Source organism: Eumetopias jubatus, unplaced genomic scaffold, assembly GCF_037043125.1.
Source record: "Eumetopias jubatus isolate StellerSeaLion01/CBP00866 unplaced genomic scaffold, mEumJub1_p1.0 scaffold_9, whole genome shotgun sequence".
NCBI classification, from domain to species: Eukaryota; Metazoa; Chordata; class Mammalia; order Carnivora; family Otariidae; genus Eumetopias; species Eumetopias jubatus.
The window spans coordinates 24,050,434-24,068,568 of NW_028274815.1; the positions used below are offsets into that span (position 1 = coordinate 24,050,434).

Sequence of the window (18,135 nt, forward strand, 5' to 3'; positions counted from 1 at the left end):
GAGCCCAGACTCACGCCCATCCCCCCGCTGCCCATCTGCATTGGCTACCAGAAGTCTCCACCTGGCTGTCTGCCAGACCTCTCCTAACCGTGCCCCCAAACCTGCTCCTTCCACACCATTCCCAGCTCAGGTGACGGCAGCTCCCTCGTTCCCATGGTTCAAGTGCAATTCTTGGAGTCATCCTTGATCCTTTCTTTGTCTCAGTTCTTCATCTAGTTGGGCAGGAAATCCTTCTTGATTTTGCATTCCAAATATGCCCAGAATTCAGCCACTGTTGCCATCTTTATCCAAGCCACCATCATCTCTTGCCCAGACTAATGCAGTAACCACTGGATTCATTGTGCTGACTCTTCCCTTGGTCCCAAGCAGGCCATGACGGCCAGAGTGGGTCTTACAATATGCAAATCACGGCAGACTCCCTATCCCACCTTCTTGCCACCTTTAGGCTCAAAACCCTCCTATGGCTTAAGAATGTCCTGATGGTGGCCTGATCACCTCATCTCTCACCAACTCTCCCTCTTGCTCCCCGCACTCACCCCAGCCGATTGAGAGTACACCAGGCACTCTCCCACCTCAACGCCTTGGCTTCTGCTTGGCTGGCACCCCCACATATGTTCCTGGTTCAATTCCTTTCAGAACTCTGCTGGGCTGTCATTTGTTCAACAGGCTTCCGTTGACCACCCCATCTATAATTGCAACCTGCCCTACACACCTGACTCTTGTTACCCCACTTCTGTTCACCGGAACACTTTCACTTATGGGTGTTTTGATTGACTAATATTACTAGTCCTTGTTCATCCCTCTTCCCCCAGTGGGAATGTTAGCTCCTTCAGAGCAAAGATCTTTCTTTTGTTCATGGATCTATCTCAAGTTGCTAGAACAGCGACTGGCACATAGAAGGATACTTGATAGATATTTGCTGACTACATTCGAATGAATTGGGGACTGTCTGGGTATGCGCTGACCCTCACAATATTTGCCTTTCGAGTTATGGTAGTTGTGAAACGTAACACTTAGACCAGTGGTTTTGCTCCCCTGGGGACATCTGGCAAGATGTGGACACATTTTTGATCGTTAATACTGGGGGATGCTACTGGCATTGGGGGGATAGAAGCCAGGGACGCTGCTGGAGAGCCTACAGTGCCCACCACAGTCACCCACAACAAAGACTCATCTGCTCCAAAATGTCAATAGTGCTGATGTCAAGAAACCCATGCCACCAGGTCTGGTGGTCATGCCACCCTATGAGGCTTGGGAGAAATTGAAGAAGCTGTAGCTGAGGGGGTTTCCAGCTGCCGGAGCCCATCCCAGGCTCAGGTGAGGCCAGGCACAAAGGAAGAGCAGCTCCACAGAGATGTGCTGTTGAACCGGGAGAGCTGCCAAATCCTGCAGTTTAATTCTTAGAGTGCACTCCCTTCTTTAGAGGATCCTCTTTAGGCACCGTTTTTCTGCCTAGAGAAGACTGCAGACTGAGGGAGTACTATGAAAAGATCTTTCTTTCTCTCTCTCCCAGTGACTCCTGCAGGAGGAGGCGTGGAGCCACAGGGAAGACCCATGACTTACCCCCCGCCCCCGCCCCCGCCCCGCCCCGTCCCTGCTATGCCCGGCCCCACCAGTAGGGGGCTGGAAGAGAATGGGCTTCTTTAGAACTCTCCCTGTGCATTCACAAAGTTCAAGAGCAAGTAGGTTGATTAATAAAATGATAAAGGGCAGCAGCCCCGAGGAACAAGTAGATTACAATTGAATTAAAAAAAAAAAGGACTTGGTCCTGTGAAAAGACATAACTGATTACAATCCAATCAAGTAAAAGTCCCTTGCAGAAGTCAATGCAATCTTTCTGCTTAGATGAAAGGATTACATTAGCACTCGATACATTCCTGTGGAAATTACAGCAGCCTGTAACTTAATGACTTAATATATTATACCAGCCTCGAAAGTCCTGATTATAGTTGCTAAATAAAAGTTGGAGTCCAGACATTTCTCACGTGCAAGGTTGCACCTGCTGAGCTTACTCCTGTTGCTCTGTTTTAACCCTGTCGGGGGTGGGGGTGGGGGTGCGGTGCTGTGCTTTCCTCCTTGCTCCCAGCCTGGGGCCCAGCTTTTAAGAGTCCTGAATTTATTTTGTGGCATTGTACTGCTTTCTGGGTAGTCCTGGTTCCCACATCTGTTCCCCAAGGCTACTCTTGAATGAGCTCTTGCAGAAGGGGCGCTGGGTCCTGGGCACGAGAACCCAGCTCCCTGCCCTGGCCCCACCCTGGGTGGAAGTTGGCCTTCAGAGGAGGGTGGGGCCTGGCCTTCTGGTGCTGAGTTCTGCCAGGACAGCCCGCACCACCAGGGACCTCTCTCCCCCAACACAGACAAGAGGCAAACAACCGGGATGCCTGGAGTCTCCACAGCTGCTGCTTTGTCAGTCTTCAAAGTCTGATTCTCCTGGTATTTTAGACCACCACTGGCTTTCTCAAGTCCCGCTGTTGGAGCGCTCCCTGTTTAACAGGTGGATACCCCAATGGGGTCAGAAACCAGAAGGACAGGCTGTCTCTGCGGCTGCAGAGGATGGCAGTCTGGCTTGTCCGATGATGGGCTCTCAGTGGGAAAAGGGCATAGAAACTGAGGCCTAAGCAAGCGCCCAGCACAGCACAAGCAGGAGCCAGAGTCCCTACTCCATGCTGCATTGTGAGCGGCTTTTGAAAAGTCCCTTCCCTTCTGTACTCTTGATTTTCTCAACTGTAATATGTCCTGTTTATAATAATAGGACTAAAGACCATGGTGCCCCAGCAAGAAAGTTTAGGAGATGGGCTTTAGCTTGTAGTCTGCTGAAAAGAACCACCATTTACCCATTCAAGTAGGATCCAGTTCTTTAGTTTTAAGGGTTACTCTTGAAACCCATCCCTCAGCCTTGGTCCCTGTGGGGATGTGAACCCCCAACAGCCATACCACCCCCTTTCTCATACACCCTAATGGGCCCGGAAAGGGAGGGGCATTTGTAGGCAGGACGAGGGGTGAGTCCTGCCATCTTCAAATATGAGCTCCCAGAAGGAGGGTATCTAGCGTTGATGCCCTCCGAAGGGCCACTAGGTCCCGGTAAGTGTGAAGCAGAGGTCCCTGCTCTGGGCACTTACGTTGGGGCAGGCGTCTTCCCCCTGTTGTCCAACCAGGATATACAGTGTGTCGCCCTTCTCCAGGTTGAAGATGCCCAGCACAGACACGCCGTGGGACCGCATCATGGTGTTCTTCCCGCCTTTCCCACCGGCAGCTCCGTAGCCTGAGATGCTGCAACAGAACAGAGCACATGAAGACTGATTCCCTTCCTGCCAACCCAGCAGCTCCTAGTGGGTTCTGTGCGCCATTGTGGTCCTGATGGTTCTCCCCCTCCACCTCACATCAGCCCATGAGGTCAGCAAGGAGGCTTCCTCTCCCCATGGTCAGGAGTCCGGTTTACAGAGGGATAGGGAAATGCCTCATTCCCAGGGCCAGGGAGTAAAGAACTAGTACGGGGTGCAAGAGAGAAAGAGAGGGAGAGGAGAGGGAAGATGGGGAGAGTCTGTTTTAATGGGGGGGTCGTTGGGGTGATGCTTTCCTGAATACCTGCAATGTCCCATTACGGTTTCTCTCCCCGTCTGAGATCAAAGGACTCATGTGACCTTAGACAAATGACTTTGTCTAACTTTCCTGTTCCACATCTGTAAAATGGGGATAGTAAGCGCACCTACATTCTAGCATGTGTGTGTGTGTGAGATTAAAGGAATTAAGACATGGAGCCATAGAATTGTGGCTGACACATAATAAGTTATTCCATAGTATTATACAATATATATTATTACATTTTATACTGGTGGAAGTCGCAGTAACTGACTGGGTGTACAGTTTTCAAGTTTTCTCCCCGGGTCTAGACACAAGGAAGTCGCACATGGAATGACCAAGGTGAGCAGTGTTTCTGAGCGCAGACTAGTGGTAACTAGTAGTCCATCCCACCAGTAACTCTCTCTAGAGCCATGTGCGTACAGAAAACAACCAGTCATGATGAATAAAAACAGAGTGGGGGGAGTGCAGGATTATTTCTGTGCCTCTTAGGTTGTTGAGATGGAGTCGCCCAAGGATGGGAGGAGAACTCAACGGGTGAACCTTATCAGAAAAGCAGTATGTCTTGAAGACAGCTACACACCAGCTACAAATGCCTCCCCAGAGACCATCTGCCAGGGAAAGGTCTTGGGAGGTGTTCATGTCTCCGTGTATTCAGATGCAGGGTCCTTTATAGAAAGCATTCAGGGAGATATGTGAGGCGGTTTTGTACATGTGCACACGTGGTGGCTTCTCCCCTGTAATTCTAGGAAATGTACCATGTTCCAAGCATGCGAGGGGCCTCCTGGGGGCTCTCCTAAGGCAGAGCTGAGCCCGTCTGTGCAGGGAGAAGCCTGGAGGGCTGGCAGATTGCTAATGTGGCAGGTGAGGAACAGAGGTCTCTGTGCAATGCCACAGAGAGTCTGATGTCTGTCACCCTGTTGGTGGCCAGACACTGAGTGGAGCTCACTGAAGGCTGACACGGCTCAAGGCTGTGTGCATAAGGGGAGACTGGAGATGGGCTTCAGCTCCTCATGGGGCTTCCAAAGAAACTGGAGAGACAGTTATGTTATGAAAAGAGAAGTCTCACCTTAAGGATGGCTATATTAGGGAGGCAAAGAGACTCCGGGGTTCTATGACCAGAGCCGACCATTTCCTAGCTGTGTGTCCTCTTGGAGTCCCAGCCTCTTCTGTAGTCAAAGAAGAACCGTATCTTCTCTGAACTCACAGGGTAGCAGAGAGGTTCAGCATCAAAAAGAGATCACGGGCGAAAGCCCTGAGAAAGTGACAGATCTCTGCGCAAAGTCAGGGCAGCTAGGTATTCAGGGCTTGGGAAGGGAGACGGGACTGTGACAGGCAGGGGAGCAGTATCACGCCACTGCTGGACATGGGGGGGTGGCGGCGGCAGAGCCAAAGGATGGGTAGGACTCTCACACACGCAGAAAGAGATGGAGGATAGGAGTCGGGCTTGCGTGAGCAGAAGTGAAGAGGCAGGAAAGCCTCCGGGGTGTGGCTGCAGAAGGTGGCTGGAGCAGGGAAGGGATGTAGCTCTGCCGAGCGGGGTAGGGGCTAGTTCCTGAGCGTCCTACAAGGGGGCAGGCATGAATAGGACATCTCCCCAGTAGCCATAAATAGTAGCTGTTAGTAATGCACTTGACATATGAGGACACTGAGGCTCAGAGGGACTGAGTAACTCATCTGAGGCTACACAGCTGGTCACTGGCAGACCCTGGTCCAAGCCCCCTCCCCTCAAAAAGACCATTTTCTCTCCAACATGCTGTTGTGAGGCTTATCTGGTTACACGGCGAGGGTGGTCGGACACGCTACTGGCCCATCCTCGCTCCTGACTCATTAGAAATGGAGAAGGTGGCCAGGACTATTAAAAGACAGAGGGAAAAGGAAGGCGTATTGGTGACAGGAAAGCAGCTGGATTATTTAGCTCAGAGAAGGGAAGCCTGGGGCAGGGCAGGGGCGGTGGTGGTGGGGTTCCAGGGATGGCCTGTGTAGAATCTAGAGAGAGGGTGTGGTTCCCCCCACCGCCCCCACCTTGGTTCTGCTCATTACTCCGTATTTCCAGGGCTTTGTCAGGAGAAAATCCTTTCAACCTGAAGGTATGGTTTGCTTGGAAAACTGCTGCCCCAGAGAGCTTGTCCTGCCCACTCGCGCTATGGCTGGGAGGTAAGCTATACCCTGCTCAGCCCTTTCTGCATCATTTGCATAGTCATTTGCATCAATCTGCATGCATTATGAATCATTCTGAACTCTTGCACATGATTAAATTTAGCCAAATTATTATATTTTAGAAGTTGTTTGTTCCTGGCTCCTTTTTCCTCACTAGCCCTTCTTTCCTATTTCTCCTGCCACCCCCACCCCCAAATAGGGACCCCAGCCCCCAACCCCATCTAGGTCTAGACCTAGCTCTTGGCAATGAGGTGGGAAGCAAAGAGGACTGAGTTCTGAGTCATATACCCGGCGCTCTGCTGGCTGTGCGGCTTGGGGCAAGCTGGTTAACCTCCAGGAGCTTCAGCTTCCCCACCGAGGGAGAAAAGGAGGACAAGGAACCCTGCCCTCATGAGGAGAAGTAATGGATTTGAAAAGACTGCACACGGATGCCAAGTGCAAGGTGGGACTCTAGGCTGGGTCAGCTCTACGGAGTAGATAGTAGAGCTTGGCCACCAGCTGTCAGCAGCCGCATTTTACTTTCCTGTGTGGGTCTCTGCCCCATGTTTCCGACCTGGACTAGGGGTTGGCTTAAAGCCAGGGGAGCATGCAACCACTCGCCTGGACTAATTGTAGGAGAAGCAGGGCCTTCCTCGTCAGCCCTCTGAGGCCTGACATCCCACCATACAGCTGCATTCCTTTGGAAGCTTCTAGTCTCCCATCCAGGTCACTACTTACAATGCTGATCTCTGGAGTGGGCTGTGCCACAGTGAGAAAAGCATGGATGGGCTTGAATGCAGACAGAATTGGATCCAAATCCAAGCCGTTACGCAAGCCCCGGGGTGGATGAGGCACCTCCCTCCCAGGTGCTGACCCCACACCCCGCCGAACCTGAGAGCAGGTGCCTTCCTAAATTTTGTGCCTGAGGCACCTTGCTTACCTCTCCTGGTCCTGGCCCCTGGTCCCTGGCACACAAACTCGTGCCAGAATAATAACCTCAGCCTGACTCTCTGAAGCATCTCCCCCATCCCTTGTAAACAATTTATTTTTGATGGTTGACAAACGATAACAAATTAATATACCTGCCACTCAAGTGGGGAAAATGACTTGCAGTGCTTCCAATTTACTGGAAATTACAAGATACTGTTCTTGATGAGCTGATGCTATAATTTTTGTTGTTGTTGTTGTTGTTTGTTTTTCCTCATCTCAATCCATGCCCCCTGGTCAGAATGGATGTTTATTGGGTTTACGTTTTATATTATTGACTCTGAGCCATTTTTACCTGATGTAATTGAGTGGTGAATCTTTTTAAAATAAAGAATTAGCGGGGCGGAGCAAGATGGCGGAGGAGTAGGAGACGTGGATTTCGTCTGGGCTCAGGAATTCAGCTGAATAGGGATCAAACCATTCTGAACACCTACGAACTCAACAGGAGATCGAAGAAAAGAGTAGCAACAACTCCCTGAACAGAGAAGCGACCACTAACTGGAAGGTAGGACGTGCGAAGAAGTGAATCCGAGGCGATATTTGGGAGGATAGACGGCGGGGGAGGGGCCTCCCTCGGCCACTTCTGGCGAGTGATAGAGCCGCGGAGCACAAAATCGGACCTTTTAGAAGTCGGCTCCGCTGAGGGACGTCGCTCCAGTGGCTAAGTGAGGGGCGGAACCCTCGCGGGACAGTGTGGTCTCAGGACCCTCGGGGTCACAGAAAGACCGGGGGTGCCTGAGTGCGGCAGAGCTCCCAGGGATTGGAGCGGGGAAGCCGGCTGCAGAGACGGAGCCGAGGCGCGGGCTCTCAGCTCGGGGTGGCCATAAACCGTGATCCGCGGCCCAGTCGGGCCACTGCTCCTCCAGCAGGGACCCAACAAGCGGCAGAGCCGGGGAGACTCCCCTTCCTCCCCCGGGAGGAGCGGCGCGGGAACGCACCGCAGGGATCTGCTGGGTTTGGAGACTCCACACGGGGTCGGGAGCCAGAGATAGAAACGGTCGGTCACAAGCCGGGTGAGCACGGAGTGCGGCCGGAGAGACCGGGGAGACGGGAGTGACTGCTTTTCTCTGGGTGCGCACTGAGGAGTGGGACCCCGAGTTCTCAGCTCCTCCGGGCGGAGATTGGGAGGCCACCATTTTCACCCTGATCCTCCAAAGCTGTACCGAGAGCTTGGAGGGAACAAAAGCTCCTGAGAGCAAACCGGAGCAGCTTGCTTAGCCTGGAATCACAAGGGCGGGGCAATTCCGCCTCTGGCAAATACCTTTGGGAACCACGGCAACAGACCCCTCCCCCAGAAGATCAGCACGGAACAGCCAGCCAGCCAAGACCAAGTTTACCGATCAAGGAGAACGGGAGAACTCCAGCGCTAGGGGAATACTGCACATAGAATTCACGGCTTTTATACCATAATTCATTAGTTTTTCAAAGTTAATTTTTTTAACTGGTTTTCTTGAATTTTTCTTTTTCCCTTTTTCAAACAACATCTTATCAATCCCTTTTAAAAAAAACATTTTTTATTTTTCATTTTTAGAGTCATATTTTTATCCCTTCATAGTAGTTACCCTTATTTTTGGCATATATATATATATATAAGTTGTTCTCTCTTTAAAATTTTGAGATACAATTTCTTCTAACAGATCAAAATATACCCTAAATCACTAGTATATGGCTTTGTTCTATTCTCCTGCCTGATCACATTCTCTCCCTTTTTTTTTCTTTTTTCTTTTTCTTTTTAAATCTTCTTTCTTTTTAAAAACAACTTCTTATCTTATCAATTCCTTTTATAAAATCTTTTTTTTTTTAAGATTTATTTATTTATTTAAGAGAGAGAATGAGAGAGAGAGAGCATGAGAGCGGGGAGGGTCAGAGGGAGAAGCAGACTCCCCGCTGAGCAGGGAGCCCGATGTGGGACTCGATCCCGGGACTCCAGGATCATGACCTGAGCCGAAGGCAGTCGCTTAACCAACTGAGCCACCCAGGCGCCCTCCTTTTATAAAATCTTTTATAATTTTCATCTTTACAGTCATCTGCCATCCCTTCATTGTATCAACCCTTATTTTGTACATATATAAGTCTTTCTTCCTTTAAAATTTTAGCAGGCACTTTCTTCTAACAGACCAAAATATGCCCCAAAGCTAGTGTGTGGCACTGATCTATGCACTAGCCTGATCCTATTTGATCATATTTTTTTCGTTGTTTTGTTCTGTTTTTGTTTGTTTTTATCTTTTTCTTTTTCCTTTTCTTTTTCTCTTCTTTCTTTCCCTTTCTTGTCCCCTGGTTTCAGGTCTTTTCTGATTTGTATAGAGTATATTTGCTGGAGACATTGTTAACCTGTTAGCATTCTGTTCTCTCATTCATCTGTTCTCCTCTGGACAAAATGACAAGATGAAAAAAATCACCTCAGCAAAAAGAACAAGAGGTAGTACCGTCTGCCAGGGACCTACTCAATACTGACATTAGTACGATGTCGGACCTAGAGTTCAGAATCATGACTTTAAAGATACTAGTTGGGCTTGAAAAAAGTGTGGAAGTTATTAGAGAAACCCTTTCTGGAGAAATAAAAGAACTAAAAATCTAACCAAGTCAAAATCAAAAAGGCTATTAATGAGGTGCAATAAAAAATGGGGGCACTAACTACTAGGATCAATGAGGCAGAAGAAAGAATCAGCGATATAGAAGACCAAATGATGGAAAATAAAGAGGCTGAGAAAAAGAGGGATAAACAACTACAGGATCACGAGGGCAGAATTCGAGAGATAAGCGATACAATAAGATGAAACAACATCAGAATAATTGGGATCCCAGAAGAAGAAGAAAGAGAGAGAGGGGCAGAAGGTATATTGGAGCAAATAATAGCAGAGAACTTCCCTAATGTGGGGAAGGAAACAGGCATCAAAATCCTGGAGGCACAGAGAACCCCTCTCAAAATCAATAAAAATAGGTCAACACCCTGACATCCAATAGTAAAACTTTTGAGTCTCAGAGACAAAGAGAAAATCCTGAAAGCAGCTCAGGAGAAGAGATACGTAACCTACAATGGTAGAAACATTAGATTGGCAACAGACCTATCCACAGAGACCTGGCAGGCCAGAAAGGACTGGCATGATATCTTCAGAGCACTAAACGAGAAAAATATGCAGCCAAGAATACTATATCCAGCTAGGCTATCATTGAAAATAGAGGGAGAGATAAAAGGCTTCCAGGACAAACAAAAACTAAAGGAATTTGCAAACACAAAACCAGCCCTACAAGAAATTTTGAAAGAGGTTCTCTAAGCAAAAAGAGAGCCTAAAAGCAGCATAGATCAGAAAGGAACACAGACAATATACAGTAACAGTCACCTTACAGGCAATACAATGGCACTAAATTCATACCTTTCAATAGTTACCCTGAATGTAAATGGGCTAAATGCCCCAATCAAAAGACACAGGCTATCAGATTGGATTAAAAAACAAGACCCATCAATATGCTGTCTGCAAGAGACTCATTTTAGACCCAAAGACACCCCCAGATTGAAAGTGAGGGGGTGGAAAACCATTTACCATGCTAATGGACACCAAAAGAAAGCTGGGGTGGCAATCCTTATATCAGACAAATTAGATTTTAAAACAAAGAGTGTAATTAGAGATGAAGAAGGACACTATATCCTACTTAAAGGGTCTATCCAACAAGAAGATCTAACAATTGTAAATATCTATGCCCCTAATGTGGGAGCAGCCAATTATATAAGGCAATTAATAACAAAAGCGAAGAAACATTGTATTGTTGTCAATACAATAATAGTGGGGGACTTTAACACCCCCCCTAACTGAACTGGACAGATCATCTAAGCAAAAGATCAACAAGGAAATAAAGACTTTAAATGAAACACTGAACCAAATGGAATTTACAGACATATTCAGAACATTCCATCCCAAAGCAACAGAATACACATTCTTCTCTAGTGCCCATGGAACATTCTCCAGAATTGATCACATCCTAGGTCACAAATCAGGTCTCAACCGGTACCAAAAGATTGGGATCATTCCCTGCATATTTTCAGACCACAATGCTTTGAAATTAGAACTCAATCACAAGAGGAAAGTCGGAAAGAACTCAAATACATGGAGGCTAAAGAGCATCCTACTAAGGAATGAATGGGTCAACCAGGAAATTAAAGAAGAATTAAAAAAATTCATGGAAACCAATGAAAATGAAAACACAACTGTTCAAAATCTTTGGGATACAGCAAAGGCAGTCCTGAGAGGAAAGTATATAGCAATACAAGCCTTTCTCAAGAAACAAGAAACGTCTCAAATACACAACCTAACCCTACACCTAAAGGAGCTAGAGAAAAAACAGCAAATAAAGCCTAAGCCCAGCAGGAGAAGAGAAATAATAAAGATCAGAGCAGAAATCAATGAAATAGAAACCAAAAGAATGGTAGAACAGATCAATGAAACTAGGAGCTGGTTCTTTGAAAGAATTAACAAGATTGATAAGCCCCTGGCCAGACTTATCAAAAAGAAAAGAGCAATGACCCAAATCAACAAAATCATGAATGAAAGAGGAGAGATCACAACCAACACCAAAGAAATACAAACAATTATGAGAACATATTCTGAGCAACTCTATGCCAGCAAATTAGATAACCTGGAAGAAATGGGTGCATTCCTAGAGATGTATCAACTACCAAAACTGAACCAGGAAGAAATAGAAAACCTGAACAGACCTATAACCACTAAGGAAACTGAAGCAGTCATCAAAAATCTCCCAAGAAACAAAAGCCCAGGGCCAGATGGCTTCCCAGGGGAATTCTATCAGACATTTAAAGAAGAATTAATACCTATTCTCCTGAAACTGTTCCAAAAAATAGAAATGGAAGGGAAACTTCCAAACTCATTTTATGAGGCCAGCATTACCTTGATCCCAAAACCAGACAAAGACCCCATCAAAAAGGAGAATTACAGACCAATATCCTTGATGAACATGGATGCAAAATTCTCACCAAAATACTAGCCAATAGGATCCAACGGTACATTAAAAGGATTATTCACCATGACCAAGTGGGATTTATCCCTGGGCTGCAAGGCTGGTTCAACATCCGCAAATCCATCAACGTGATACAATACATTAACAAAAGAAAGAACAAGAATCATATGATCCTCTCAATAGATGCAGAAAAAGCATTTGACAAAGTACAGCATCCTTTCTTGATCAAAACTCTTCAGAGTATAGGGATAGAGGGTACATACCTCAATATCATAAAAGCCATCGATGAAAAACCTACAGCCAATATCATTCTCAATGGGGAAAAGCTGAGAGCTTTTCCCCTAAGGTCAGGAACGCGGCAGGGATGTCCACTCTCACCACTGCTATTCAACATAGTATTAGAAGTCCTAGCCACAGCAATCAGACAACAAAAAGAAATCAAAGGCATCCAAATCGGCAAAGAGGAAGTCAAACTCTCACTCTTTGCAGATGAGATGATACTGTATGTGGAAAACCCAAAAGACTCCACCCCAAAACTGCTAGAACTCATACAGGAATTCAGTAAAGTAGCAGGATATAAAATCAATGCACAGAAATCAGTGGCATTCCTATACACCAACAACAAGACAGAAGAGAGACAAATCAAGGAGTCGAACCCATTCACAATTGCACCCAAAACCATAAGATATCTAGGAATAAATATAACCAAAGAGGCAAAGGATCTGTACTCAGAAAACTATAAAATACTCAGGAAAGAAATTGAAGAAGACACAAAGAAATGGAAAAACGTTCCATGCTCATGGATTGGAAGAACAAACATTGTGAAGATGTCAGTGCTCCCTAGAGCAATCTACACATTCAATGCAATCCCCATCAAAATACCATCCACCTTTTTCAAAGAAATGGAACAAATAATCCTAAAATTTGTATGGAACCAGAAGAGACCCCGAATAGCCAGAGGAATCTTGAAAAAGCAAAGCAAAGCTGGCGGCATCACAATTCCGGACTTCCAGCTCTATTACAAAGCTGTCATCATCAAGACAGTATGGTACTGGCACAAAAACAGACACATAGATCAATGGAACAGAATCAAGAGCCCAGAAATGGACCCTCAACTCTATGGTCAACTCATCTTTGACAAAGCAGGAAAGAATGTCCAATGGCAAAAAGACAGTCTCTTCAACAAATGGTGTTGGGAAAATTGGACGGCCACATGCAGAAGAATGAAACTGGACCATTTCCTTACACCACACACAAAAATGGACTCCAAATGGTTGAAAGACCTAAACGTGAGACAGGAGTCCATCAAAATCCTAAAGGAGAACACAGGCAGCAACCTCTTCGACCTCAGCCGCAGCAACTTCTTCCTAGAAACATCGCCAAAGGCAAGGGAAGCCAGGGCAAAAATGAACTATTGGGATTTCATCAAGATAAAAAGCTTTTGCACAGCAAAAGAAACAGTCCACAAAACCAGAAGACAACTGACAGAATGGGAGAAAATATTTGCAAATGACATATCAGATAAAGGGCTAGTATCCAAAATCTATAAAGAACTTATCAAACTCAACACCCAAACGCTCGGTGTCAGGGAAATCCAAATCAAAACCTCAATGAGATACCACCTCACACCCGTCAGAATGGCTAAAATGAACAAGTCAGGAAACGACAGATGTTGGCGGGGATGCGGCGAAAGGGGAACCCTCCTACACTGTTGGTGGGAATGCAAGCTGGTGCAACCCCTCTGGAAAACAGTATGGAGGTTCCTCAGACAGTTGAAAATAGAGCTACCATAGGATCCAGCAATTGCACTACTGGGTATTTACCACAAAGATACAAATGTAGGGATCCAAAGGGGTATGTGCACCCCAATGCTTATAGCTGCAATGTCCACAATAGCCAAACTGTGGAAAGAGCCAAGATGTCCATCGACAGATGAATGGATAAAGAAGAGGTGGTATATATACACAATGGAATATGATGCAGCCATCAAAAGGAATGAGATCTTGCCATTTGCAACGACGTGGATGGAACTGGAGGGTGTTATGCTGAGTGAAATAAGTCAATCAGAGAAAGACATGTATCATATGACCTCACTGATATGAGGAATTCACAATCTCAGGAAACAAACTGAGGGTTGCTGGAGTGGTGGGGGGGTGGGAGGGGTTGGGTGGCTGGGTGATAGACATTGGGGAGGGTATGTGCTATGGTGTGCACTGTGAATTGTACAAGACTGATGAATCATGGATCTGTACTTCTGAAACAAATAATGCAATATATGTTAAGAAAAAAAAGAAAAAGAAGAAGATAGCAGGAGGGGAAGAATGAAAGGGAGTAAGTCAGAGGGGGAGACGATCCATTAGAGACGATGGACTCTGAAAAACAAACGGAGGGTTCTAGAGGGGAGGGGGGTGGGGGGATGGGTTAGCCGGGTGATGGGTATTAAAGAGGGCACATTCTGCATGGAGCACTGGGTGTTATACACAAACAATGAATCATGGAACACTACATCAAAAACTAATGATGTAATGTATGGTGATTAACATAACAATAAAAAATTATTAAAAAAAAGGGCACGTACTGAATGGAGTGCTGGGTGTTATACGCAAACAATGAATCATGGTACACTACATCAAAACCTAATGATGTATGGTGATTAACACAACATAATAAAAAAATACCAGTTTTCCAAAAATAAAATAAAATAAAATAAAATAAAATAAAATAAAATAAAATAAAATAAAATAAAGAATTAGCAGCAAATCAAGGTGGCTGCCTGCCAGATCCTGAGATGTGAGTGCGCTAGTGTGGGGCACAGTGGCCCGTCAGTGTCACGCCTCCATGGGGACACTGGAGGGGGGCTGACAGGAATGAGACAACCCCACTCGGAGATACGCGAAGCACCTCATTCCTCTCCTGTACCTGACTCTGGGCTCTGCCTCTACTTCCCAGTGGGACCTTGGGTGAGCCCCTCCTCTCCTTTGTGTCTTGGTTTTCTCCTCTGCGAAATCAGGGTGTAAGATCTGCCGTGCCCATCCTAGCGCTCAGGGTTATTGTGAGGGCACAGGAGATGTGGGAGGGTGTAAGCGCTCGGTCCATGGGAAATTTGTGTTTAGATGTATAGTTGCATTACCCAGCTGGGTCATTTGAGTCATCAGGAGACCCCGCTGGGGGTTGGCTGTTAAGGGCGAGTGGAGGAGGCACGTGCTTCTCGCAGCCCCAGCTCTGTTCTGGATTGCTCCGGCGAGCAAGGCTCATGGTTCTCTTCGTCCTCCAACCTTCCTGACAAGCGCAGCCCTATGCACCTGGAAATATCAGCTCCAGAAGGGATCTCAGCAACTTCTCTCTACAACCCCTCCCTCTAGGGCCACTGGGGAGAAGGGAAAGCACACTTTCAAGGTCACATGATGTCACTGGCAGAATTTGGACCCAAACACCATTCTGCCTGCAGCCCGTCAATCTTTGCGCCATCTCCCTGCCTCTGACTTTCCCTGCTCTGTGCTCCTCGTGGTGATGGTTATCTGCACAATTACTCTGGCAGTTGATCATGCCCGTGACTCCTTTCTGCAATTGTCTAGAACTTTATTGGCATCGTGGACTGTTAACTTTTCTGCTCTGCAGAGAAAAGATGGTGAGAGGCTTTGCAAAGATGGTGAGAGGCTCCAGCGTCTCAGTCCTCTCTGCAAGTCCTGCAACGCCTAGTCAGTGATCAGCCCGCAGCAGGAGCTGCACGGCTGTGGGTGGATTGGGTTAATGACGGTGTCATTCAGCCGCACACACCGGTCCCTGGAGCCAGGTGAGGAAATGAGTGTCAGTGATGGAGACCATCAGGAACTGCTGTGGCCCAGGTTAGCTGGCAGGATTTGCTGGCTCCAGCTGGGATCTGGGACCTCATGTACATTACATCTGAGGAACAAGTGAACCATCAGAGAACTGCCATCAGGAGCTGTGGGCTGTGCTTGACAAATGTTTTTATAAATGATCTGTGTGTGTGGTGGTGGGGTGGGAGAGGACCGAGGGCGTGGAGGGATGCTGAGCCCTAGAGAAGCAGGAAGGCAGGCAGTGGGGAGGAAGGGAGGAAGAGTGAGAGGGACCGCCGACCATCTACCGAGCGGGCACTGAGTCACAGGATGTCCCCAGCAGTCTGCCTCTGCTCCACGGTGAGGCGGAGCCCCCCACTCGCCCCAGCATCCATGCCCTTTTGGTGCCCTACTTCGGCCACCACCCCCATGGCACACTCTAGACATCGTCACTCCGATCAGTGCTCCAGAAATCTCCCTGACGCCTGATAAGGCGTCACTCTGGCTGTTGCCCTAATCCTTGCCTGTCCTTCTCAGTCAAGCTCCTTGAGACGGTAGCTGTCACTCACCGTCCTGCCTCCTCAGCCCCAAGCTCCGGCTGTCACCTGGGTTCTGCCTCCACCCCCAGTCCTGCAATCATGCGGATCCCACCTCCCAAACACATCTTGGCCCCACCGGGCCCCTCCGTGTGCATCTCCCTGCTGCTGGCTTAAGCCCTTTAGGGCTCCACTCCAGCCACCTTTCCATCGCTGTCCCCGCCTCCAGGCTCGCTTCTCCCCAAGCCGGCGCCAGGGGGAGCTAACAGCATTCGGGATGTGAGGCTCCAGCCCCAGGGGCTCCTTCCTCCCCTCTTCTTTGTGGACAACTCTATCACCTTCAAGACTGAACTCAAGCTCTGTCTCCCTGTGGAAGCCATTCATGAACTCAGGCCCTTCCCTGGCCTCTGGCAGCAGTGCCTGATGCAAACCTCCCCTGAAGTACTTTCTACATCACTCATAAATGCTTTCTTTCTATGTCCAACAACCCCATTGGCTGGGGTTCCTCCTAGGCAGAGCGTGGACCCTGTGCACCTTTACATACCTAGTGTCAGGCACAGTGACCTAATATGTGCTGAATGCACTCCACAGAGATTTGGGAAGCAGGAGGGGAGCAGGTCTGGACACCGGGACATATGTACTTGGAGGGAGTGAGAGCATCACTGTTTTGACAGAGGAAGTGGCAAATCTAGGGGAAGGAGAAGCCCAAGGCAGGAAAGCAGGGGGTTGCGGGGGGGGGGGGTGATGGGGATTTAGATGTTGTCTCTGAATCTCCCTCCCTCTCAAGCCTGCTGTTTCCTGCCCCCCAGCCTCTTCTTCCTCTCCCTTTCTGGGTTTCTTCCTTCGTGGTGGTGGGCAAAGGAGTAGAGAGTGGGAGATGGGGCCCAGGATAACTCACAAGATAAGGGCACACTTTTATCTGTGTGCATCCCCGAGGAAGGCCCAGGCAAGGATGGCCCCACCTTGGCATACAGTAGGCTCTCTTTCCTTCACCTTCTCAGTAGTAAAGAAGTCAGTGGGAACAATAATGGTTCCAGGCCTCAGGTCGCAGCCAGACAGCACTAGTGAGCACTCACACTCTTCCAGGAACGGGGGGAGAGCATAAGAAATGCTCCCACGCTTTCTCTCCTTTTTCTCACCTCTTGAGAAAACGTGATGTGTCCCATGTCTTTCTCACTAGATGAGCTGCACTTACTAAACAAGAATTAGTTAATATGGAGAAAATGTCTTCCAGAAAGAGGGCACCTGACTTGTCAACATGGATAGTTTGACTTGGGGACGTTTTGATGTGGTCTAAAAAGCAAATCATTAAATGGTCTGTTTCTTTGATACTAAATTATATGATCAATATGCATTACTGTCCAAGCCCTGAGCCTCCTCCAGGGTCAAGGTCAGAAATATCTGTTACAGCCCTTAAAGGGTTAAAAAACCCCAAGGTTTCAAAAACAACAACAAAAACCCAACGTTTTTCAGTTTTAACTCCTCCCTTTTTGATACAGTGCTATCTCAGGCCAGTTTTAAAAAGTCCTACGGATCAAAATCTTCCCCTTTGCCAATCTAGACATGTTGAAGTGTCCTGCTTCAACAGCAAGATGGCTCCTTGTCCATGTTTCCAGTGAGTGTTCACCAGGCAATTCTGGGGGCTCGTCGCAATATTTCAGAGAGAAAGAGAAAAGGTTCTCCGATTTGGGTTGGGGTTCTATCAGGGAAGTGTGGTAATATGTGGTGATTCACGCAGATCAGAAACCTGGCTAGACTTAGATGTGGCTGTGATTAATTAGTTATTTTTAAAGTACAGTGTGTCTGCCAGGCGAAATCTTTTGAAACATGGGGCCCATGTCGTAAGAAGTCGGTAAAAAGTCCTTGGAAATGGCGAAGTCAGGAAGTACCCCCTGTGGGATCAGTCTGTTCCTGGAAATGCTTCTGGCCACTGCCTCCTGCCTGACGCTCTCACGGCTCCCACTGATTTCTCTGCCCATGGGCCAGGGAACAGCCAGTGCGCACAGGCCATGTGCGAGGCACTTGTACGTCACCTTCGCAAGCCACTGGGCAGATGTTAGCATCTCCCAACCCCTGCCTTTTACAGATGGGGAAACAGCCTCAAGGGATTAAATGACCAGCCTGAG

At 47.7% G+C, this 18,135-nt stretch overlaps 1 protein-coding gene across 2 annotated transcripts in view; it reads right to left on the bottom strand.

The window, feature by feature from the left end:
* ALK (ALK receptor tyrosine kinase) overlaps positions 1-18,135 on the bottom strand; it is a 690,188-nt gene that overhangs the window by 39,225 nt on the left and 632,828 nt on the right. For both annotated transcript variants that reach the window (XM_028099603.2, XM_088026382.1), the window contains one exon: positions 3,120-3,270. In XM_028099603.2, coding sequence (XP_027955404.1) covers positions 3,120-3,270 — 151 coding nt within the window. The remainder of the gene's footprint in view (positions 1-3,119; positions 3,271-18,135) is intronic.